The sequence below is a fragment of the Psittacula echo genome, assembly GCF_963264785.1.
Source record: "Psittacula echo genome assembly, chromosome: 3".
Lineage (NCBI taxonomy): Eukaryota > Metazoa > Chordata > Aves > Psittaciformes > Psittacidae > Psittacula > Psittacula echo.
Window position 1 is genome coordinate 41,212,645 of NC_137736.1, and position 25,410 is coordinate 41,238,054.

Genomic DNA, 25,410 nt, shown 5'->3' on the forward strand with positions numbered 1-25,410 from the left:
AGGTAGAGAAACATCAGTGCTGGGAACCTGCTGTGTACCAGATGTAAGACAGCCACTCACCTTACTGTGCAAATGGATCCTACTCTGATTTAGCTGCAGCTGCTTCTGGTAAAAAAATCCTCCACAACATAAATTCATCTGGCACAGGAGAGCTCTTCTCCCTGAGCCATGACGTATTTTCATCATGGTGCTGGATGTCCTATTCTGTCTCTTTCACTGGTTATGAGAGCTAAGGTTTAACATAGACCTGTGCTAGCAGGATACTTTTCTGTACAAAGGAATTCTTCAACAAAATGCCAAACTGGCATAGGGCCACCACCCTATATAAATGCCACTCATGGACCAGGGAAACAGTTTCTTTGTAGGCACAGTTGGCCTTTTCTTGAAATCTGCTTCATATTAAGAGCCAGAAAAATCCATGGTGGAACATGTAAGAGGATGGATTTTTCATGCTCACAATTCTGGACCTACGTAAGTCCTGAGGGGATACAGCCATGAAAGCTGAATGAGTTGGCAGATGTCACTGCGAGGCTACTCTCAATTGTCTTCGAAAGGTCATGGCAACTGGGAGAGATTCCTGAATCCTGAAAGAGAGCAAGTGTCATTCATCTTCAGGAAGGGCAGGAAGGAGGACCCAGGGAACTACAGGTCAGTCAGCCTCACTTCAATCCCTGGGAAGTTGATGGAGCAGCTAATCCTTGAAACTATATCCAGGCAAGTGAAGGACAAGAAAGTTCCATTGAAAGCAAGTCACTAGTGAGGTATCACAGTGGTTGATACTGGGTCAGTATAATTTGACATCTCATTAATGAGCTTGACACTGGGACAAAGCACACCCTCAATATGTTCACAGATGATACAAAAGTGGGAGGAACAGCTAGTACACAGATGATAGGGCTGCCATTCAGAACAACCTCAGCAGCATGGAGAATTACACTGAAAGGATTCTCATCTCTGGGACTAAAACCACCAGGCAACAGTACACCCTGCAGGCCAATCATCTAGAAAGCAGCTTTGCAAAGAAGGACCTTGGGGTTCTGGTAGACAAAAAGCTGACCATAAGCCAGAAATACACCCTCATGGCAAAGAAGGCCAACAGCATCCTGGGTTGCATTAGCAAGTTGAGGAAAGTGATCCTTCCTTTCTGCTCAGCACTGGTGAGGCCACATCTGGAGTGCTGGGTCCAGTACTGGGATTCCTGTTACAAGAGAGATATAGACTTCACAAGTCTAGTGCAGGGACACAGATACGGTTATAGGACTGAAGCATCTTTTCTATGAGGAGAGACAGAGAACTGTGACTGTTCAGCCTTGAGAAAAGGCAGCTCGAGATCTTATCAATGTGCATAAATAACCTGATGGGAGGGAATGAAGAAGAGTAAGTGAGACTTTTCAGTACTGCCCACTCACAGAACAAGAGGTAATGGGCACAAATTCAAAGGTGTGAAATTGCATCTAAATACAAGAGGACACCTGTGGATGGGCAAGCACTGGAACAGGCTGCCCAGAGAGGTGGTGAAGTATCTATCCTTCATATGTTGAGATATTCAAAACCTAATTGGACATGGTCCTGTGCAACCTGCTTCTCACTAGCCCTGCTCTGAGCAAAGGGACTGGATGAGGTGATCTCAAGAGATGTCTTCCAACTTCAGTCATTCTTTGATTCTGTGGTACTGCAATAGGAATGTTAACTATTTTTAGGAGTTCTGAATCTGGTACTTGATTTGTCATTTCCTTTTAGAGATAAAGTTATTAACATGTTCAAATGAAATGACATGCCATAATAACTAAACCTTTTGTAGGCTATAACCGGACCACAAAATCGTTAATACAATAACACAATATTACCCATCCACAAAAATAGGAGACTGATGACAAACCGATTTGCTAATTACTCATTAGTCTTTTCTACATAAAACCTTTTTTCACTATTTCTTTTTCTTCCATTTTTACAGCATATTTTTCAGGACAGTTCAGAGTTTTGTGAAAGTAAGAACATTTCTTTAGTGCATGTGTTTGCAATGTTTTTCAGAAGTAGACATACAAAAAATATGTGGAAATTCTTATGCATTTAATCACTAATAACAGTTAGAAATCTGTCTGCTAGCCTTTAGTTTTTTTAGTAGATGTCCAAGCTTGCATACTCTTTACAAGTTCATTAGGAAGTGAAAATATTTAATTTCTAAATATAGCTGCTACAATGCTTAGGCCTTTATAAAGTCTAGATGTGGACTGCCCAGATAGTAAATGATATTGCTGGAAAATGAGAGATGGCTTGTCATAATTTTCAAATTACTGCTATTTTTATTTGGGATTTTTTTTCCCCCCTCCCTTTAAAACAGGCTAAAAAATTTTAAATTCCTCAGGTTTAGCCTTGTAAAAACTGAACTTCAGTGGAAATTATACCATCTACTGAAATCTTAAATTTGCACTCTGTGGGAGAAACTAGCTTTGGGATCAATTTCGATTTCCCACTTTGTGCTCAAAGCAAACCTATATAGTGTTCAAATCAAAGCTATAGTTGCCAGTCCATACAGTCTGAGAAGAAAAAGTAGAGATTATACCAGATTGCCTTTAATATCTTAGGCATTTTTGTCTGCTTCATTCATAACCAAAAAGATACTCATTTCCAGAAACTAGTGTTGAATATTTAACATATTTGGTGCATATGTGAAATGAACTTAATTATCTTGCTCCTAAGCTATTTTTCACTGCAAAAATATTTCAGATAAGTAGGAGCCAATTGGAATAGTGTCTATTTTAAATCATAATTAAAATCAAATTAAATTAATAATTAAATCAATTACTTGCTTTAACTTAGGGATTAAACAATTATGTAACAGTTGGAAATAAGTAATTATTACATAGTATTTGGTTTTTTATATAATTCTCTAAACAAATTATATTAGACTGTAGTATTATATTAGACAGCAGTACTGAGATAACCCAGTCTCAGTACTACTGAGGTGTATATAAGAATATATGACTTTGTATGAGCATGCTCTTATTTTCCTTTTATCAGTGTAGTGAATGTTAAGCAATGATTTACTTTCTTACTAACTGCTGTTTGTTCTGACAAAGCACTGAGGTTGTCTGTTCTGGACTATATCTGAACATATATGGTGGGTGTTGGGAACAGTAGGAATAAATACAGTAAGAGTTAAAAGCAATTTTATGAACCATAAAGCGATAAATGAAAGTCAGTCTGTATTTTATTTTTTTCCCTCTGCATTAGGAGCATGTACTGTTCTGAGAATACACTTTCTCTTCAAGGTGTATTTTCCATGTGGCATAGTGGGATTTAGTTAGAGTATTCCATTAACTCCAGTGGGCCAGAAGTTACAGGCACTTAATTTTGGTGGGATTCCTGAATTCTGTTTTTGACTTGTTAATCAGCTGTTGCATATGTGGTTGAGAGAGAGAAAGGGGTTAAGAAACGGAAAATGTGCATTGTAGAGTCAATATTCCTTTCTGAAGTTTCAGTTATTAATTTTGTGATGGAAATTCCCTGAACCTAGCAAAATATATATCTTTTGTTAATGAAATAATCTTATGTAGGATTTATTTACTCTTCCTCTCAAACGCATTGTGAATTTCCTTTCAGATTTCATGGAACTTTTTTATGTATCCTAAAAAAACCCACAGCCTTTTCATGGTATTGTTAAAAGCTGTCTCCCTTTGGTGAATCTTCATATTTAAAGACATAGACTCTTTTTTTTATTTTATCCCTCTTCTGAACATTGGGCAGCCTTCCAAAGAGGAAGCCAATGCTCTTCTATGTGTTAGGGATCACTAAATAAAAGGAAGAAATGAAAAAAAACCCACCAGTATGGCATGAGAAATGTGGGAGGAAGGACATCTCAAAAATCTTTAATCATACTTAAACAAATCATCAAATTTTCATTAATAGAGTCAGTATTCTGGGAAGAGGTGAAAGCTGTGTGGTGGCTTTTACTACCTTGGAACAAGAGAGCTGAAGAACAAGCAAATTTAATGGAAAATATAATGAAAATATGCAGAAAAGGACCTGCAAATAACTGGCGGGAAGGAGAATTGGGGAAAGGAAGAGGAGAGGGCTTAGCTTGTACATTCCAAAATATGTAAGAAACCAATCTGCAATTACAGTAACTCACCTAAAAACCTTTTGGATTTGAAGTTCCAGCCCTAAATAGAAAATATGTAATGCCAGAGGATAATCAGTAAGGAAGAGATTTGGCTTGCTATTGAGCAGTGTAAGTTCAAAACATTGCGATCGTAATAGCGATCATTACAAACTAAAGGTCAGCATCTCTGCAGGGACAAAAAATAACCTGAAAATCCACCACAGCAATGTTCAGTTTTCAGAAAGGAAGCTACACACAAATGAGGAAGCCTGCTGAAAATTAACCAAAAATTCATAAAGCATGTGAAAACAGCATGGAGGCACTACACTGGAAACTGGAAACAAATCCATACTGTCAAAATGGAGTCTTAGAAGACCTAGAAAGGTGGGGTGGCCAAAGAAAAAAATAAATAAAGAAAACTCTCTGAAGCAAAAATACAGAGAACAAATTGTCATGCTTAAGAGCACCAAATCACCAGAACCAGATGAATATTGGGTCAAGGGTTCTAATGGAAGAATAAAATAGCTGTAACTATTAACATTATTTTCTTGTTTTAAAATATTTTTTATAAGGAATGCAATAGGAAAATGCAGTGATAGTTTTTAAATAGTGTATCTAGTCAGGCTTGTGGACCTGCAGACCAGGAAATCTGGGGAAGAATATACTGTAGAAGAGACAACAACATAGTTTTTCTAAAAGTGAGTGTGCCTTACAACTCCTAGTATGCCTTGAAGGAAACATGAGCATATCAATAACAGGGTAGAGGCTATTTGGCATTCCACAAGGATTTTAATAAGGTCTTGCAGCAAAGAAACCAAGTTCCTGTGGGATAACAGTGAAGGTCTCCATGTGGACAAATAACCAATTATCTGGTTATTTCCTGTAAAAGATGGAATACAAAAGGGTCAGTTTTTCCAACAAGGGAGATAACTGCTCCAGCAGGTCTACTCTGTCCAGCATGTACATAAATAAGCTGGAAAGGAAAATTAATAATGCAGTTCTTGATGATACAAGCCTATTCAAAGTGCTCTAAGATGAGGACAGGTTGCTAACAGCTTTAGAAAAACCTCACAGTAGTGACTGACAGCAAAGTGATGGCAGATGAAATTGAGTGCTGATAAGTCTCAATCAACGCATATGGAAGAAGCCATCCCAACTTTATGTGCATGGTAATGAGGTCTCCTTAGCCATTTTAAACACTCCTTTAACACTCATGAAATGATCTCTGAAAATATCACATCAATTTTCAGGACTGTTAGAAGGCCAAATGAAATGCTAGGAATTACTGAAAAAGCAGAAAATATCATGATGCCATGGTGTAAGTCCCCGTTGTACCCATATCCTGTATATTGTAGGCAGTGTTTTGGATCCCCAATCTAAAAAAAGATTATAAGAAATTATATAAAAGATAAACAAGGACAGAATAAATGGAGTAGGAGTGAGGTTTGTCTTGTGTAATTTCACATCTGCCAGGTAGCTGTCTGCATGTGAGCTAGTTGCCTAGGCTCCCAGTATAGTCAATGAAAATCTGCTTATTTCTCTTGTTACAATTCAGAATGTGATTCATGTTATCATATAGTAAAACCTTATGTTCAACTCCTGGTTTTGATCAGCTAGTAAATATAAAGGGACCACATAACAACTTGCTTAGATGTAAATACCTCATATCTACATTTAATCAAATATATTTTGGTCTTTGTATCTTTCCTTCTTCCTTTTTGTGGAAGAAGGAAAAAATATGATGGAGGATTTGTAGAATCTGCAACAGCATAAAGAAAGTAAGTCCATCAGGAATGGTTTATCACTGTCTCTCATGAGGTAAGAATTAGTGAAGGTTTCAAGTGATGTGTTAAAAAAAAAAAAAAAAAAAAGACATGGCTCTTCAACCTGTATATTGAGTTTACCACAGGGTATGCTGGATTATAAAATGCTGGGTTAGTTTATAAAAACAAAATCAGGCAGATAATTTAATAGAACACAAATCCATCAAGATCTTATTGACACAGAAACACAACTTCTGGCTCCAGAATCTCTGATACCCAAATTGCTGAGCTGGAAGAGTACAGCAAGAAACAGGGAAGCTGATGCTTTCCCTTACCTTCTTCCTTAAGAAGTTGTGTTGGCTACCATCAGAAACGGACAGGGTGAGATGAGCTTTTCATCTGACTGATTATGGCCACTGTTTGTTCTAGACTTAACATTTAGCTGGTTAAGGTGTCTGTAGTATGTGCGGTCTAGAGTTCTTGCTAATTTTCTAAGGCATTTCAAAGTATTTTCTAACAAGCAGGACTGTAAGGATCATTTAAAATCCAATTTACCACCTGCAGTATCACATACCATTGAAATTGTGTCTTGCGTAAGGACAGTTATAATGAAGATAATTTGGCACTGTTTCTCCTATCGCTGTTCACACTGAGAAATCGTTTACACCCTGAGCAATTTAATTGGTTCAAATAGATCTCCTTGTGGTAGTGGTACACTACTCACCATGTATATTTGTTTTTAAATTTCCAACAGCTTAGTTCAATACATTTTTCTGACATAAAATTGTGACACGTATGGTATTTTTTATGGAAAAGGAAAAAAAATAAAAAAAAAAAGAATCAGTCTTATACTACACAACCTGCTTATTAAAAATATAAATGTTTCTGTAAAACACTTGCGTCGTACTTGTGAAAATCACAATCCAGTAGAAATTCTGCTTCTGCAGATGGCAAGTACTGTAGAAGATACAGAAATTATTGCTGTTTATTAAACTTGTTTGAACACTTAAAAAAAAAAAGACTCGCATCAAAATTCATTTACTGTAAACAGAAAAAACTAGTTCTACACTAATTATGAAGGGTCTTCTACTTCACCTTAATTTAGGTATGATTTTGTGATTCACCTCATTCTTTATGTCAGTCTTCAAGTGAGACCACTACTTTCAAGTCAACATTGCAGATGCAAATAATTGGTTTAAAATCAGAGAGATATTTAAATATATGTTTACGAACAAGAGGTTTATAATCTTAGACCTGTGTGCTTTGCCGCAGCAGTGAAGATTTCAGTCAAAGCTTCATCCTATTGAGATACAAATAAATAGAATATTAATGTGGCTTAATGAAGAAACTGCATTAAAGTGCAGTGTAGTGTGGGAACTGATATTTGCATCCATTAATCTGCAGTGGTTTTTATTTTTTATATATACATATATGATTTTTGATTTTCATTTACATTATATTTATTATATATTATAGTTTTATAGATAAATATATACACATGTATACTTATATTTATATACAAGATGGGGACTGGTAACACTAGCTGAGAGGTGTTCTTTCATCTTGGAAATCAAGCAACACTAGAGGAACTGAGGTGACCATTCAAATATAAGTTACAGAGTTATGGCTGAGGATCTTGGCCACTGAAACTAATAAATAGATCACAGGAAAAAGACAGTAAAATAACTATTGACAAGTGAAGTGTTCACACAATGTATATATATATCTCTTCAGCCTTTGAGGCCTTTAACTTACTAGAAAAAAATTTTAATGCATGTTTTTTCTTCTCTGAACTCAATTGATAACAGAAAAGATCAAGGTAAACACATGTATAACTGTGCAATAAAACCAAGATTGTGACCTCTTTTATTTGTATTGCAGACCTTGCTCTACTCTACACTGCAAATCAGTTGTGTTTCAGTGGTATAAAACTAGTAAAATGGAGAAGTTAAGTGTTATGTCATGAACTTGATGTATGCCTCTTCTCTCACGTTGTGTCACTTGCATCATTTTCTGCTTTACAAAACGCACATCACTTCTGATGGTGTGTTTTATTGCTTTATTGTTAAGAGTCATTCACTGTACATGAGTCCCACTTAAATCAGTCTAACTCTTTATGTTCTGGGGTAATTTAATATAATTAGGAGAAGTCAAGTATGGTTTTGAAAGACATTTGAGGAACAAGTTTTCAATTATGTTTACCTGAAGAGCAGTTCATGGCATTCTAAGGTCTCTGAATGTCTTCATCCTATTTACTCTTACACTGAGATCCTGGATGAGATTTTTCTGACCTTTTTTGCATCACATGTTGATGAAATGATTATTTGATGATATAAAATGTGATGCAGACCACATGTGGTCTGTATTAAAAATGCTGAGAGAAAGGAGTCAGAAAGAAAGACTAATATAGCAAGTAAATTACCATGCCTTTGTGTGCAGACATCGTATGGCAATAAAAAGTGCTCCTGGAAATGGCAGAATTTATCTCTTAGAAGTGGTTCATTGTTACATTTTGACATATTTTGTCACATTAAAGATTCATAAATGTCTCCTAAAAAAGGATAGATATTGAACAGTGAAAGATCTGCATAGAGATTCCTCTTTTAGATAGAGTCATGGTGCCCTGAATTTATCTGAATTTACTCAAATGAATCATGGAAACATCATCATCAGGTTGTTGCTTTTAAAATCAAGAAACTTGTAACTAGCAATTTGTGTTTCTACATACATTACTGAGATTTTTAGCTAGACTGCTCTTATGCATAGTTTTAAAGGTTATCTTGCAAGATAGGTTATTTCTTTTTTTCTGAAATTAGTCATCTAGGCCAGTTTGGAATTCATAGCAGAAAGATTTTTTTTTTTTTTTACATTGATTGTGGCCTTAGTTAGGTCTGTAAAAGTTTTATCATTGCTTCTCTCTCCTTTTGCTGTATTTGCAAACAGTCTTCCTTAGTTTTCATGTGTTAAACAGTGCTTATTGTGCCTGTCCATCCCGAGGAACACATGCTTCACACACATAAAGGATGAGTCAAGAGAGAAGCATGCTCTGCATTGCACATCCCAGTAGGTGTGCTGGTTAGAGATTTGGCTTAGCTGGGCGAAAATTGCTATGAAGATTCCAAGCTTATATCACCTTCTGAAATGCTGGGCCTTACCCTTGAGACCTAAAGTCCATATGAAGTTTTATAAAAAGATTGTTAACTGCATCATGACCACTACACTCCTTCCTTTCAGCTTGACGTGGAGTACCTTTACATTACAAATCAGCTGGTAGCAAAGCCAGCAGTTTTTGAAGTCAGTTCTTATCTTTATTTATATTTAATTCACACAGGTTTATCGAGCAGAAATTGTACCCCTCAAAGAAAAAGTGCATCATGTCAACGAGCTCGCTCACCAGTTCACTCCCTCTGATATTCAACTCTCTCAGTACAACCTCAGCTGTGTGGAAGACCTGAACACAAGGTGGAAGGTGCTACAGGTACATATCCTATGACGTTTTTTCTTTATGCTGCATTTAAGTATATATATTTTTTTTTTTTTTTTTTTTTTTCTGTGTGCTTGGTTCTTTCCTTGTGGAATAGGACCACAAGAATACTAAGGAATAAAAGAGGAAGCAGCCTTTCAGTAATTGTATCCCTGTGAGAAAATAGGAGTCAAAGCTGATGGTGCATTTTCATATGCTTCTGAATAACTTATCAAGTAGAAAGCTGGTAACCCGGATTTTCATACAGTCAAAATTCTCATATTATTAAAATACTTAATAGATTATTTACCTTTTAATGCTGTTATAAATACTGAAACATTTACAAGGTCTTTGGATTTTTTTTTGTTTACACGTATATCAATTAAATTTAGATTACTTTGCGTTACCTTGTGCTAAAGACTTCAAATGTGTATAGTTTTTCCAAAATGCACTGTATCTTAGCTTAGACTTCTAGGAACAGTGTACATGAGAAAGCATATATAAGCATGCATGCACTGGCAACTGGTGATGTATGTCCTACTGCAGGGGTGTACTGTTATGATTAAATGAAGGTAAATGCAATTAAATTAACTTCATCAATCACTGGATTTTACTCACTAATTTTTTGCTACATCACTGCTTCACATTTTGAAACTGTGTCATTGTATTTACCTTAATATATTGTAAAAATGGAGGAGTATGGAGGTTCATAAAAAACTTTGTCTTCATTGTAAAAAAAAACCATTAGCAATGAACAAAAATTAATCAATACCCTCCTGTCCTATATACAGATAAAAAATCAGGGTGCTGTCAACGCTAGTAGACAGTAAGAGGTTATTGCTTTTTTATTGCTTCTCCAAATGAAATCTCTTGGTTCTGTGGCACCTCTGTTTTTTCACCTGTTCATGAAAATATTAAATATTAACAAGATTTTTTATTTATTTTTTTTCCTAAATGAACAGTTTGCAATAAGAATCCTAGTTTTAAGTAAAAGATCATTAGTTCAAGATCTTTGGTCATTAGTATCTACTTTTTCCCAGATCTTCAGGATAGAGTTCATGTAATATTATTAAAACAGATCAATAGAAATCTGGAACACAAAATGAGTATTCCCAAAATGTTTCTTCCATGTATTGAAGAAACCATATCTGTTTAATTTTTTGGGTGGGTTTTTTTTTGGTTGTTTGTTTTTTTTTTTTTTGCAAATGACAGCTGATTAAGTTAACAAATTTGCTGTGTTTCACTGAGAAATACCGTATTTCACTAATAAAATAGTTAACTAAGTTCCAATCTTTTGATGAAATATACTTCATTATTTCAGCAGGAAATAAGGGAAAGTGGGATGATTATTCAAATTGAAAGCATCTAGGATATAAAAAAGTAAAAAAAAAATCTAAGAGAAAGCCTGAGATAAATGTTTTGTTCTTATCATTCATGAAAGCAGTAGACAGAAGGCCAATTTGATGGTCTATTTAAAAAGGTACAGAGGAAATCACATGTTCACACATATTTCAGCAATAATATGCTCTTTTTCCACAGAGCATGGGATATGTTGTGAACAATTCACTTTTCATTGTAAATTATTGTCTCAATTTATTAAATTCAGAGTATTTGGAAAGCAAAGTATTTAGTCTTCTACGAAGATAGCTACTTTGAGATAATAAGTCAGAGTGAGATGTTAGAGCTGATAGAACAGATAGATAATTGGAATATTATTGTTTACTGTCTTTTTTCCTATTTACCTAAATGTCATCTGGAAGATACGGAAAGCAAGGTAAAACGCACTAGTAGGTTTTTTTAAACTTAACCTGAGGGGAAAAAGGCATAAATAACTTTGAAGGTTTATCATGTACAAAAGGCCAATATGTGACCTCTGGGAAGAAGAACACATGTGCTACTATGATACAATTTTTCTACTTAAAAGGGAGCAGAGTTTGAGACACATTGAGATGCAGAGCTTATTTTTGTTAGAGTAGAAAAGAATGTTTCAGTTCAAAGGGATGTACAACAGTCATTAGATCCAGCTGTTCTACATGTGAAGTCTGCTGGACATTGACACTCACACCTGTGTGAGTGGCACTTAGAGTATTATGTATTGTTCTGTGTTAGGGTCAGACTTACCTATGTATAACCAACACTCCAGTTAGGTGCGATGCTATTTATAGAAAACTGAAATTTCGGCCACACAATAAGAAAAGCAAAAATACAAATAATTTTTGTTTCATGCAGAACCATTCTACTTCCAAAATTGGTTCTTATTGTTTGTTTCTGCCTTTTTTTTTTTTTTTTCTGAAATTAATTGGCTTTCTTATACTAATGTCACATAAAATATCTCCTTAATACTTTAGTCCTGTCATCACTTTTTCTCTTAATTTCAGTGTTCTCTATGTATTTTCATGTGTCTTTATGCTACCCATATTTTCTCTGTGGCTTCTATTAATTCATTTTTTCAGAAAGTATTTCTTCTTCTTTTCTTATTCTTTTCTGCCTTTCCACATCTTGCTTCCCTTATTTCTATGTTTTTGGTTTTTTCCTTTTTGGTTTTTTTTTGTTTGTTTGTTTTGTTGCTATTCTTCCTTTTTTTTTCCCCAGCTGTAATGCTTCTTTATTCCTCCTCCAAGGCTAGAGATCTCTCTTCCCCCCCACACTGCCCCAGCACCATCATATTCATAAAGAAGAAAATATTTCTTACCCATGTATCCCATTTCCTACAAAATATCACTGCAGGAAAACCATAAAACAGAGCCTTCTGTGCTATTTCTTCTGAGAAAGAAACACATTTTGGGTTATGTGGGGAAAAGTCCATCAGAACATAAAGTTTATCAGATCTGAAATAATAGTGAATTCTAGTGTTATGAGTGAGCTGTCGTGTATTGTGTAGAGGATGAAATGATGTCTTGTTTGTTGTTTTACTAACATTGGGACTTTTATAAGATCAGAGGAGGAAATGTATCTTTAAAGCCAATTCTTACAGAGAGATAATATTATATTCCTTTTACAAACATAAGAATAAGGCTAAAAGTGTTCTGTCATTGGCAGTATTACACTGTTTGTACAGTGAGATTAGAACTATTAGTGAGTAGTATCAAATATTGCTGCAGACTCTTCACATAATTTATATTCTGCAATAATGTATGCTTGCCATTAATTTACCTTTTTTTTGTGTGTTCAATTTCGGTGAATATACGCTGAAGTATTAGTGGAAGAAAAATGTATGGAAAGCACTCAACCAATTACAGGCTCATCCAATCCTGGTTTTGAAGTGCTGTGTGGAGGTGGATTTCATTAATGAAAGCTAATGCCCGCAGCTCAGTCACTGAAAACTATATCATTTGTGGAGTTTAAGCAATGTGAAAATAATTAGCCTCCTGTCTTTAAAGGAGTAGTTTTGAGGAAAATATGCTGTTTATTTTCCCATTTTTCTTAAACATGAAAGGAGATGAAATCTCCCTAGGGAGCTGTTTGTTATGAATTTCACAAGGATCTCTCATGTTCAGATCCTGTGTGCTTCAAACAGTATATGTAATGAGATCATCCTAGGGGAAAACATGTCTGGTAAACTTGCTTACTCCTAGTTGACGTTTGAGGAGCTATGGAGACCAGTTTGGCGGGAGTTACATCCACTTCACTTTGGTCAGAGATCTAGTTGGTCTAACTCTGGTCAAAAGGCAAAGCCTCTGACATGTGAAAGAATTTACAAGTATCCTATGGGGAACATAGCCTTCTGTTATCAAAAAAGATTTTGTTGATTTAAATCAAATTCTATCTACTCTTATCTGGCATAGTACCTCTAATACGCTAAAAAATATAATAAGAACTGTGTTTCATCTAAAAAAAATGGGATTTTAGAGATGATGTTATGGTATTTGTATACCAGTGCATTTAGTTTAGCAAGTTGTAATGTAACTCACAAATATAATTTGTGAGTGTGTCTCTGTCCATAACACTGGGCCTAGCCTGTCTAGTTTGTAAAACTAACCAGGCTGGAGGAAACACAGAAGTATGAACTTGCAGCTCAGAAAGCCAATCGTATGCTGGGCTGCATCAAAAGGAGTGTGGCCAGCAGTCAAGGGAGGTGATTCTGCCCCTCTGCTCTGCTCTTCTTATACCCACCTGAAGTACTGCATCCAGCTCTGCAGCCCCCAGGAAAAGAGGAATGTGGACCTGCTTAAGTGAGTTCAGAGGAGGAGCCATGGGGACGACCAGAGGACTGGAGCACCTCTCCTCTGGAAACACGCTGAGAGAGTTGGACTTGTTCAGCCTGGAGAAAAGACTGCAGGTGTTTCAAGGAGGCCTTAAAGCAGTCTTCCAGTACCTAAAGGGGACCTACAAGAAATCTGGAGAGGGACTTTTTACAAGGGCGTGTAGAGACAGGATAAGGAGGAACGGCTTTAAACTGAAAGAGGGTAGATTTAGATTAGATTTTAGGAAAATATTCTTTAGTATAAGGGTGGTGAGACACTGGAACAGGTTGCCCAAAGAAGTTGTGGATGCCCTATGCCTGCAAGCATTCAAAGCCAGTTTGGAAGAGGGGTTTGAGCAGCCTGGTCTAGTGGAAAGTGTCGCTGACCATGGCAGGCAGGTTGGAACTAGATGATCTTTAGGGTTCCTTCCAACCCAAATTATTCTACGATTCCATTATTTCATTTATTTTAGTACTCATTAATCTATTTTTATTTGTTTGCCTTTCCTCTTTTTTTAAACTGTATTTTTGCTTACATCATCTATAAATAGCTGAAAAACCAGGAGACAACTTTTGTAAATATATGGACCCAAACCTAGCTTATCTATAATTACTAATTAAGGCATTACTAAAATCACAGTTCTTTTCAACCTTGAAATTCGAAATTATTTTAGTAGTTGCAAAGTTCATCTTCCCAGCAGAGGGGGATTTTGAAATTGAGTTTTCCCATCAGTTAAAATGTTGTTCTGTATATTCCATGAGAACTCGTACTTCTGCCAAAACCACGGTTGTCGTGGCTCTTTAATGGTCTCTTATTTGTTTAATGGGCTGTGCCAGTTGGCTGCAGAAGTCATATACTCACATATTTTTCTTCATTTCTGTACGTTTGAGTCTCAGTTTTGCTAAGTGTTTGTCTACAAAAGTATGCATGTAGATTCATTTTACAGTCATTCATTCCTAAGAGATCCTGTTTATTCATTTCTGTATGCTAGTGGAGGAAGGCCAGCTATCTGGATTAGGATTCAATTCCTCTAATAAAGCGTGTATCAAAAATTGGAAGGATTCCTTCCTAAATTAGGAGAACATCTTCGTTGTTCTTTATGGCATGTTTAGGGCAGTCAGTGAAAGAAAGTGTGTATTTAAGTATAAACAGGCATGATTATCATCAACAACCAGCAGGAAAACTAATAAAAATATATTGAAGTTATGACATTCTGTGTGATGAATTCAGTTTGTTGAAATTGTAAATGCTTTAGTCATCTTTTGTTACTGAAAATACATAAATTTTAGAGTTTTGCTACCATTTTTTGACTTCCTTTACTTTGGAGTTTTGTCCTCTATGAAGATTTGCTTTGAAGAACCATGCAAAACAGCAAAACAGCAATTTCTTCTACTTTATACTCTCATTTCAGTATGCAAATATAGATTTATTTTGATGTATATTTCTGTTTATCATGCATGTATGTGGGTATATAGGGTTATAAAATCTAAAAATGTTTGTAAGTACCAAGAAAACCACTTAGAATTTATCAAATGAAAGAAAATATGTTATACATGCAACTTCAATTTAACACTCTGTTGTACAATCTTTGTGTGTACAATATATTCTGTAAGGTCTCTGATTTTTCTGGTTGATGGATAAATGATATGAAGAGAATAGGCATATTAGTTGATATATGTTAATCTTGTTTCCTTGTAAAATAAGACTCTACGCAGTTTACTTCCACCTGTCAGGAGTTATAGATTACACTTGGCAGCATACATCTATATGAGTCACACCAGACTATATTTAGGATACTCGGGAAAGCAGAGATTATGATACTGTTGAAAAATTATTCACTGGAAACCAACATTCACTAGTTTTGTTGCTTCTTAGGTAAAAAAAAAAGCAGTTTTAGGTAAATCATTCTGTTTATAGCTCTTTAACAACATAGAAACTGTACTGAGGGTGGAATTATTCATGCTCTCTTAAGTTCATGATCCATGATACCTGTGCATCTTAAAAATATGAATTGAAATTATTTCTGTGAAAGTCCCTTTGATAAGGAACGTGGAAGTTTTGGAAAATTAAAGCTCCAAGTTCCAGTCCTACAAAAATGTGTAGACTATGGGTGTTAGGAGTTTTTACCTTGGATGCTAAAATTGCACAGATAGCTTCACTATTTTCAATTGATTCCAGTTGAGAGAATTCCAAATTGAGAGAATGTGGCCTGATTTTTTTAACAGCATTTTAGGTGTATGATCTGGTTCCAATCAGCTATATTTAGGCTGTTCATTATGAAAATTAGGGGTGGAAAGGGTGTTAAGGTAAGAACATGTAACGGTGAAAAGTTGGGAAGTACACAAAGTTAGAAGGAGTCATAATACTGAAAACTGAACCTTGCAATTATAAGTCATTCTCCAGTCCTCACTTCCACATCACAGGTCTCTTTCCTTGCCAAAATGTAACCAACACTCAGAGCTCATAATTTGTGGGTCAGATTTTAAAATGCAATAGAATAGGACAGAATTGCTTAGGGTAGGGTAGGATACATTGTCACCTGTCTGCTGACACCAGAAGGATGATGAGCCTTTGCAATTTCTGGTTTCTCTGTCTGCAGACAGTTCGTCTGTCCATTCATGCCTGCTTGGTTTGAAGCGAGGTTAAAGCAGATGTACCAAGTTTGCTTTGAATGTGGAACACATTTGTTGCAGATAGTGTCCACAGAATTTAGGAGTTGTCCTGTAAAGGCTCTCTCTAACATGATTTTCAGAGGCTTGTAACTCAGTGGAACTTTAATGAATGTCATTGAAAGCAATATAAAACCACATAGACTTTTACTTTGTTGAGTCATTTTGTGTCTTTCTGACTTACCAATTACTTATATTACTGCAGATATTTTTATGTCAGGCTGTCTACTTTCAGGTTACAGAAAGCTTGTACAGTCTTGAGGCTAAGCGGTATTTTGTGCTATATTTTCTAATTCTATCTGCTTCAGTAAGACAAAGTAAGATATTTATGCCATTTTAGAAATGTCTGTTAACAATAGTGTTTAAAATACTAAAAATATCACTAGCATTAAGTTGTGATACAGTTTTAAAACTAGCCTTTGTAATTGATTTGTGTCTTTTTCAGAATACTTTCACAAGATGCTATCCAAAATTACCATAGTAGTTTTTGTCAGAACTTAGGTAAAGCTGAATATTGTATCCTTACATGGAAAATTCTGGGCAGTGTGGAAGTCATGTAATGGTATGTTAACTGTAGAGGAGGGCACTTTAAAATGGCTCAGGTCTTGATTTATGAAAACATTTTTTATAAAATACTTTCTCATTTGGATCCACCCAGCACAGCACTGGCACAAAAAGTTATTTTAAGATGTTCATTGCTTCCTGTGGCTCATCTAAGCTATCCTATTTTTGTGCTAGCTGTTCTTTCATAAAACACTGATATTGCAATAACCTTTAGAAATATACCTTTTAGTTGCACAGCAAACATCAAATAAATTATAGTTCTTGACCCAGAGCTTGCAATTCCACTTTTTATTCATATCTATTTTTTTTCTTTTGTACCTGGAGAATCATAGCGACATCCAAATCCTGTGTTATAGGTATGAATTCTTTAGGATATGCCATTTTGTTTGGGAAGCCTCAAGTATCACAGTATCACAGTATGTTAGAGATTGGAAGGGACCTCAAAAGATCATCTAGTCCAATCCCCCTGCCAGAGCACGAACACCTAGATAAGGTTACACAGAAAGGTGTCCAGGCGGGTTTTGAATGTCTCCAGAGAAGGAGACTCCACAACCCCCCTGGGCAGCCTGTTCCAGTGTTCTGTCACCCTCACTGAGAAGAAGTTTCTTCTCAAGTTTAAGTGGAACCTCTTGTGTTCCAGTTTGTACCCATTACCCCTTGTCCTATCATTGTTTGCCACTGAGAAGAGCCTGGCTCCATCCTCATGACACTCCTCCTTTATATATTTATATACACTAATAAGGTCCCCCCGCAGTCTCCTCTTCTCCAAACTATAGAGACCCAGCTCCCTCAGCCTTTCCTCGTAAGGGAGATGCTCCACTCCCTTAATCATCTTAGTTGCCCTGCGCTGGACTCTCTCCAGCAGGTCCCTGTCCTTCTTGAGCTGAGGGTCCCAGAACTGGACACAATATTCCAGATGCGGTCTCACCAGGGCAGAGTAGAGGGGGAGGAGGACCTCTCTCAACCTACTGACCACCGCCCTTCTAATACACCCCAGGATGCCATTGGCCTTCTTGGCCACAAGGGCACAGTGTTGGCTCATGGTCATCTTGCCATCCACTAGGACCCCCAGGTCCCTCTCCCCTACACTACTCTCTAACAGGTCGTTCCCCAATCTATATTGGAACCTGGGGTTGTTCCTGCCCAGATGCAGGACTCTACACTTTCCCTTGTTATATTTCATCAAGTTACTCCCTGCCCAACTCTCCAGCCTGTCCAGGTCTCGCTGGATGGCAGCACAGCCTTCTGGCATGTCAGCCACTCCTCCCAGCTTAGTGTCATCAGCAAACTTGCTGACAGTACACTCAATTCCCTCATCTAAATCATTGATGAATATATTAAATAATACTGGTCCCAGTACTGACCCTTGAGGCACTCCACTAGATACAGGCCTCCAACTAGACTCCGCCCCATAGACTACAACTCTCTGGCTTCTCTCCTTAAGCCAGTTCACAGTCCACCTCACTACCTGATCATCCAGACCACACTTCCTCAATTTAGCTATGAGGATGCTGTGGGAGACTGTGTCAAATGCTTTGCTGAAGTCAAGGTAGACCACATCCACCGCTCTGCCATCATCCATCCACAATATTATTTCCTCATAAAAGGCTATGAGGTTGGTCAAGCATGACTTCCCCTTGGTAAAGCCATGTTGACTGCCCCTCATAACCCTCTTATCCTTGACATGCCTTAAGATGGCATCAAGGATAAGGTGTTCCATCACTTTCCCAGGGATGGAGGTGAGGCTGACCGGTCTATAGTTACCCGGGTCCTCCTTCTTGCCCTTTTTGAAGACTGGAGTGACATTTGCTTTCCTCCAGTCCTCAAGCACCTCTCCTGTTTCCCAAGACTTAGTAAAGATGATGGAGAGTGGTCTAGCAATGACTTCCGCCAGTTCCCTCAGCACCCGCGGGTGCACCCCATCTGGACCCATGGATTTATGGATGTCCAGATTGCTCAACTGGTCCCTAACCCGTTCCTCATCGACTAAGGCAAACTGCTCCATTGACCTGACTTCATCTGAGGTCTCAGGAGTACAGGGCTCTTCAGGACTGCCTCCGGCAGAGTAGACAGAGACAAAGAAGGCATTCAATAACTCTGCCATCTCTGTATCTTCTGCCACCAGGGCACCCATCCCGTTCATCAGTGAACCTACCTTGCCTCTGGCGTTAGTTTTATCAGCCATGTATTTGAAAAAGCTCTTTCTGCTGTCCTTGACCCCTCTCGCCAGATTTAATTCTAAGGAGGCCTTAGCCATCCTAGCTGCCTTCCTACATCCTCTAGCAGCAGCCTTATATTCCTCCCGAGTGGCCAGCCCCTCCTTCCATGACCTGTAAACTCTCCTCTTCCACTTGAGCATACAGTTCCCTATTTAGCCATGCAGGTCTCCTGGCCCTCTTCCTTGACTTCCTACGTGTCGGGATGCTCTGCTCTTGAGCTCGGAATAAGCAATTCTTGAATGTCAACCAACTATCTTGGGCCCCTTTACCTTCAAGCAGCCTTGCCCATGGGATTTCCCCTAGCAATTGCTTGAAAAGGCCAAAGTTTGCCCTGCTAAAGTCCAGGGTTGCAATTCTACTTGCTATTGTACTGGTCCTACCACACAAGATCCTGAATTCCACCATCTCGTGGTCGCTGCAACCAAGGCAGCCCTCAACCTTTGCTGCTTCAACAAGACCCTCCTTGTTAGTGAGGATGAGATCCAGCAACGCTCCTCTCCTGGTTGGCTCATCCACCATTTGCATGAGGAAGTTATCATCCATACACTGAAGGAACCTCCTGGACTCTGGCTGGGTTGCTGAGTAGTCCTTCCAGCAAACATCAGGAAAGTTAAAATCCCCCACGACGACCATGGCCTGTGACTGTGAGGCCGCTCTCAGCTGCCTGTAGTATATAGTGTATAGGTTTGTGCTGGTGTTTGTTGGGTGTCCTGAGTTCAGCAGTAGCAGTCATTTTTCTCCTTCTCAGTAGCTGGTGCAGTGCTGTGTTTTTGGCTTTCAACCTGGGAACAGTGCTGATAACACCGATGTTTTTAGTTGTTGCTCAGTAATGTTTAGTCTGACCAAGGACTTTCTGAGTCTCATGCTCTGCCAGGGAGGAAGGGAAGCTGGGAGGAAGCAGAGACAGGACAGCTGACCCGAACTAGCCAAAGAGGTTTTCCATACCACAACACGTCATGCCAAGTATATAAACTGGGGGCAGTTACCCGGAAGGGCTAGGTCACTGCTCGGGTCCCGCTGGGTATTGATCGGCAGGTGGTGAGTGATTGTATTCTCTTCCCTTGTTATTTCCCTTATCATTATTATTATTATTGGTGGCAGCAGTAGTGATTTGTGTTATACCTTAGTTACTGGACTGTTATCTCAACCCATGGGAGTTACATTCTTTCGATTCTCCTCCCCATCCCTAGCATTGATAACAGAGGGATGCTTTAGCCATTGCTGAGCAGAAGCACTGCTCACACAGAGCCAAGGCCTTTTCTGCTTCTCACTCCACTCCACCAGTGAGTGGGCTGGAGGGGTCACAAGAAGTTGGGAAGGGACATAGCTGGGACAGCTGACCTCAGCATTAAACAACCTAGAAAAAAAAGGCTAAGTATACATGTAGATAGCATATTCTTTGTGTTAGATGTTTTCACTTTCATCCCTCTGATTTCTTATTTTAATCTCAAGGGTTTTGTGTCCTTTTTCCCCCAGTACCCTCATTTATGACTCTTTTTCATCTCTAAAAAAAAAAAAAATTACTTCTGTGCTACTTACCTGACACATAGCTGGTAATACAGTGCTGTTTCAGCAATGCAGTGATTTTTGGGGTATTGAGAAGAAATAGAAGAATGTCTGTCTTCCATAAAATAGCTTTGTGTTTCTTGTATATTCCAGCTCCTTATCTCAAAACATCACATTTCAAATCCTGAATTGACTTTGTCTGTACTTTCACTAGCCAAAGAGCTAAGGTAACTGAATTTGATTTGCACATCAGCTGTCATAGCTAGCTGCAATATATCCCTGAATCTGGCAAAGTTTAAAGAGAAAGGGTTTACATTTTTCTCATAAAGCCTTTATAACTTTATTCAGTTGTGAATGACGTGTGAAATATTGTCAGACCGCTATAGTGTGTTGCAGAAATCTTGCAGGCTTCCTCTTTTAAAAAGCCAAGATCTAATCCTTTTTCTTCACCAGCGAACAGGAGGTCAGCTCCCAAGTAACTGAAGTTTCTCAAAGACAGAGGCAAATCCAACTTTATGATCACCAATTTTCTCTGTCAGCACTGTGCTCCCGCATCGTTAGAGTGTGCTCAGTAATTCCACAGCTAAGGGGATAAGCCTGTAATGTTCAACAGTGCCGGGTTGTGCTGATTACCTTTGCTAATGACACTCTACATAATTTTTCAAATTATTTTAACCTCCTTGTGCATGAATTTACATGTTTTTAGATAAGTATCCATTTATGGATCAGAAAGGGATGTTATGAAACTTCATTAAATTAGAATGAATTTGTGTTGATTTGGTGTAAATCATAGTAGCTTTTTAATCTTAGTGTAGTTCTGATAGTTACATAGTCTAAGGGACCATCCCATTCCCTAGAAAAGGGTGAAACGAACTTTATTTAATGTAAATTTCTGTTTGTAAGTTTTTATTATCACACAGGCCGAGACTCCTGGATCGCAACTAATGGAGTATCTGTGATGTGAGCTGCACCACAGTATGTGGAAAGGGTTTTGGACACAAACCGCTATTGTATATTTTTCAGCATGTTTATTGAAAGCATGATTATATTTGAGGAAAACATGTATGTTGTAAAATTTGCTTCTGTTAGTCAGTGAACCTATTCTGGAAAAACAAATCACAGACTCTTTAGCATAACATTTACATGCTATTAAATGGTATTCAGTGGTTACACTGCTCTGTCAAATAGTAGTTACAAGGCAGGCTTAAATTGATATGTTAGAACTTAACCCATCATGGGCCGTTGGCTTTGTCTCCTCTGCCATCCTTCACAGCTGTACCAAATGTTATCCCTGTTGAGCTTACCTAGCTCAGATATCCTCATGTGACCCAGGAGCAACATTTGTGCCTTTTTGTGCCAGAAGAAAAACCCTTATTGTACAGTTTATCAAAGAACATCCTAGGAAACATGTAAAAGCTGAAAGAATAAAAAGCCTGATTTGCTGTTTATGGAAAGCTAATCAATTCTTAAACCTTTAGATAGGAAATATCATTTGCTCCTGATCCTTCTAGCTCTTTGGAGGAATAGTCCCAAAAAGATGTATTCACAGTTGTACACAAAGTATATTTCATGAGCTGTTGGGCTGTATTATTTACATGATCAGCATATTCACGCAGCAGTGCTACTGCTTAGAGATACTGTATTTCACTGTCTCTCTCATACTCAGACAGGCTCTAGCTTGCCAGAGTTTTTTTATTTTTTCTGAATGAGCATATAACTAACAGATGTTTGGTTTTGGCTCCATGTCTACATTCTTTGAAAGCTGGAGAATTAAATTGCTGACATTCAGACAACACTAATTCACATATCCAGGGAGCCTAATTTGCCATCCCTGAGATCCTGATTCCTCATGTTCATGGGTTTAAAAACCATTTCAGTGGCACAATATAAGAATAGGCTGGGGAGTTTCAATAGTATGCTCCTGCTAAACATAATCACATTTTATAAACATCTGCGTCATTACTGGTGTGATTCATCTCTAAGCTGTATACAGCTGTGTTTCCAGTTTCAATTAACAGTCCCTTAATTGCATATCCATCTCATGTTACTAATTTAGTTAATTTATTCATAATTAAGAGTATTCTATTTTCTACGAAGGTTTGTTGAGATTAGTACATAATAAGAAATTAAAAACCCCTAAGGCTGAGGGATTTTGATTCTTACAATAGTCACATCAGAACAAAAATGTTATTCACACACCTAGAGAGGAAGACAAGATAGAAAGGCCATTTTTTTCTTTTCTCACTGTGAAATGAGAAACCTTTGGAAACATTTTGCTTTGTGTTTGAAAGCAAATGACAGTATGAATGAGCTCTTTTGTTCTCTTTTTTGCCCTTCTCCCTTTTGCTCAAAATGTAATGTAATTCTGTAGTTTAGGCTGATATAGCAGGTTTTAATATGTAAAAAGAAATGGCAACACTAAAAAGGGTGTTATAAGAACAGAGGTATGTAAGAGAAATGAATCGTCCTGCCTTATGCATTTTTGTCCTCTAACATTTATATTTTAAAGTACAATGTATTTAAAAAGACCTGTTTGATTAGGAACTGTGAGATAACTTTAAATTAAGCCCAAGACACACTCATGTGGAAGATAAGGTCCATCATTAATATTAATTATCAAAGGGAGTGTTTGCTTTTTAGAAAATATCTTTTGCATATCAGTACAAGAATATTATGTGCAAAATCATTTAGAAATCCTAGGGGAAAAAAACCAAAAACCAAAACAAAACCAAAAACCTTCTTGAAGTTATCTAGAATCTAATGATATTCTTCACTTACCATTTCATCAGGATTGGTTACAACTCTCCAGTTCTTTGTAAATACATGGAATGCCCTACTGGGATATTCATTCTATGAAATGTCTACAATATTAAGGAGTTGTATGTGTAAGTGGTCCTCTTAAAAAAAAAAAAAAAAAAAAAAAAAGAAAAAGAAAAAGGGGGAAAAAATAATTTAAAATAAATCATCTTTAGCATGAAGAGTATTTAGATATTTATGTGTTAGTGAGAAGGTGAGCAGAGCATTAAAAGATCAGAATACTTTCTGGAAAAGAAAAGACTTAGAAATTCAGGACAGTTGTCTCTCTTTAAAAACAAAAATATTTGTTAATTGTTTGAGATAAGTATTATTTCCTGAGTAGGCTATTATATTGCTATTATTTGAAGTAAACAGACAGCTCTCAAAGTTGTATGGAGCACATAGAAATAGTCAATATGTCTCAAGCAGAGTTGCAGGTTTTTAATGACAGCTGCTGAATCCCTTCTAGCTGCAAATCACAGTTGTCTGCTGCTTTTTCCTTTAGCCTTCTCCTTCCTCCAATGTCCTTGATGCTTTTTTTCCCCCTCTCATTGCTCTTTTTCTTCTTCCTCCTCTTCCTACAAGCTTCTCCTTGTCTGCCATACCATCCACAATCATACCACTACTTATTAAAAAAAGGCTAGGACGAAAATCACTAAACAGAAAAATGGAGAACACAGCTAGAAAAAAAAACATAATCTAACATAAGAAAAGAAAGGGATGGAGAGAGGAAAAAGGCAATATAAGGCGCAGGTGATGTAGGCTATTAGTCATGGCAGTTTTACGAATCGCAACCTTTTGCCAAGAAATCTCTTAAGACCAGAGTTAGTGAAAGATACAGAAATGCTCTAAGCAGACTTCTAAAGCTCTTCAAAGCAGTCTCGTAATTTTTTCTTATCAAATATTAATGCCGGAATGTAATCTTCTGGAGATAATAAAAGCTTGAACCATTTCAACCCTTTAGCTGCATACTCTGTGTATTTAGCAAATAGAATGACAGTTGCAGTGCTAGCCTTGCTGTATGAATTCCAGTCTGACACACCTTTTTTGATTAAAATGGATATCTGGGTTAAAGGAGATTATAGCAATTTGCCAGAGTCTTGTTGCACTGCAAGCTGAAGGTAAGAGAAGGGTGATTCCAGTGTCTGCAGAATGATAGATCAGCACACATTGATCAGTCTTCAAGCTTCTATGGATTTTTACTACCTTTGTTATTTGTGTACCTTCTCCAGATTTTACTAAGTAAAATTTACTCTAAAAGATTTACCCTAAGTAATGCAATGATAGACCTCCCAGCTATCTGGACATAGAATCATAGAATCATAGAATAGTTAGGGTTGGAAAGGACCTTAAGATCATCTAGTTCCAACCCCCCTGCCATGAGCACGGACACCCCACACTAAACCATGCCACCCAAGGCCTCATCCAACCTGGCCTTGAACACCGCCAAGGATGGAGCATTCACAACCTCCCTGGGCAACCCATTCCAGTGCCTCATCACCCTCACAGTAAAGAATTTCTTCCTTAGATCCAATCTAAACTTCCCCTGTTTAAGTATGAACCCGTTACCCCTTGTCCTGTCACTACAGTCCCTGATGAATAGTCCATCCCCAGCATCCTTGTAGGCCCCCTTCAGACACTGGAAGGCTGCTAGGAGGTCTCCACGCAGCCTTCTCTTCTCCAGGCTGAACAGCCCCAACTTTCTTTCTTTGGATCAGCCAATGCCTGAAATGTTCATGTGAATGTCTACTTGTTATGTAAAACAAGTGTGGTGATTTTGAAACACTCTTATGTGGGAAATAGATCTGTATTTAACTGACCACTAAAACAGCCTGGCCTAGGCCTGACCAAGAAAGAAATCTGTCAGTAAAAGATCAGGAAAAAGAGAGGGATCATTTAGACCACCAAAAGATCAGAGGTATTCCAGTTAAGAAAAGCAATTTGCCTCTCTAATAGGATGTCCATATGTGCTCTTGAATATAAGTGCAAGTGCTGCATGCCTTACCTGTATTTGGTCCTGTTTGCTTCCATGGAATGTATGTACAAAGTCAGCAGGATTTATCTCTCTCTTTCCTGGTCATGTAAATCCATTCTCCTTCACTTGTGGAAAATCTTCAGAGGTTCTTGGCTTGTTACACTAAACG

General features: G+C 37.5%; 1 protein-coding gene across 1 annotated transcript in view; it reads left to right on the top strand.

Annotated features, from left to right (window-relative positions):
• The window catches only part of DMD (dystrophin), a gene marked incomplete at both ends in the record, with an annotated part of 1,114,107 nt that overhangs the window by 937,674 nt on the left and 151,023 nt on the right, over window positions 1–25,410 (top strand). Inside the window, one exon of the mRNA XM_080612996.1 lies at window positions 9,197–9,343. Within this exon, the coding sequence (XP_080469122.1) occupies window positions 9,197–9,343 (147 nt within the window). The remainder of the gene's footprint in view (window positions 1–9,196; window positions 9,344–25,410) is intronic.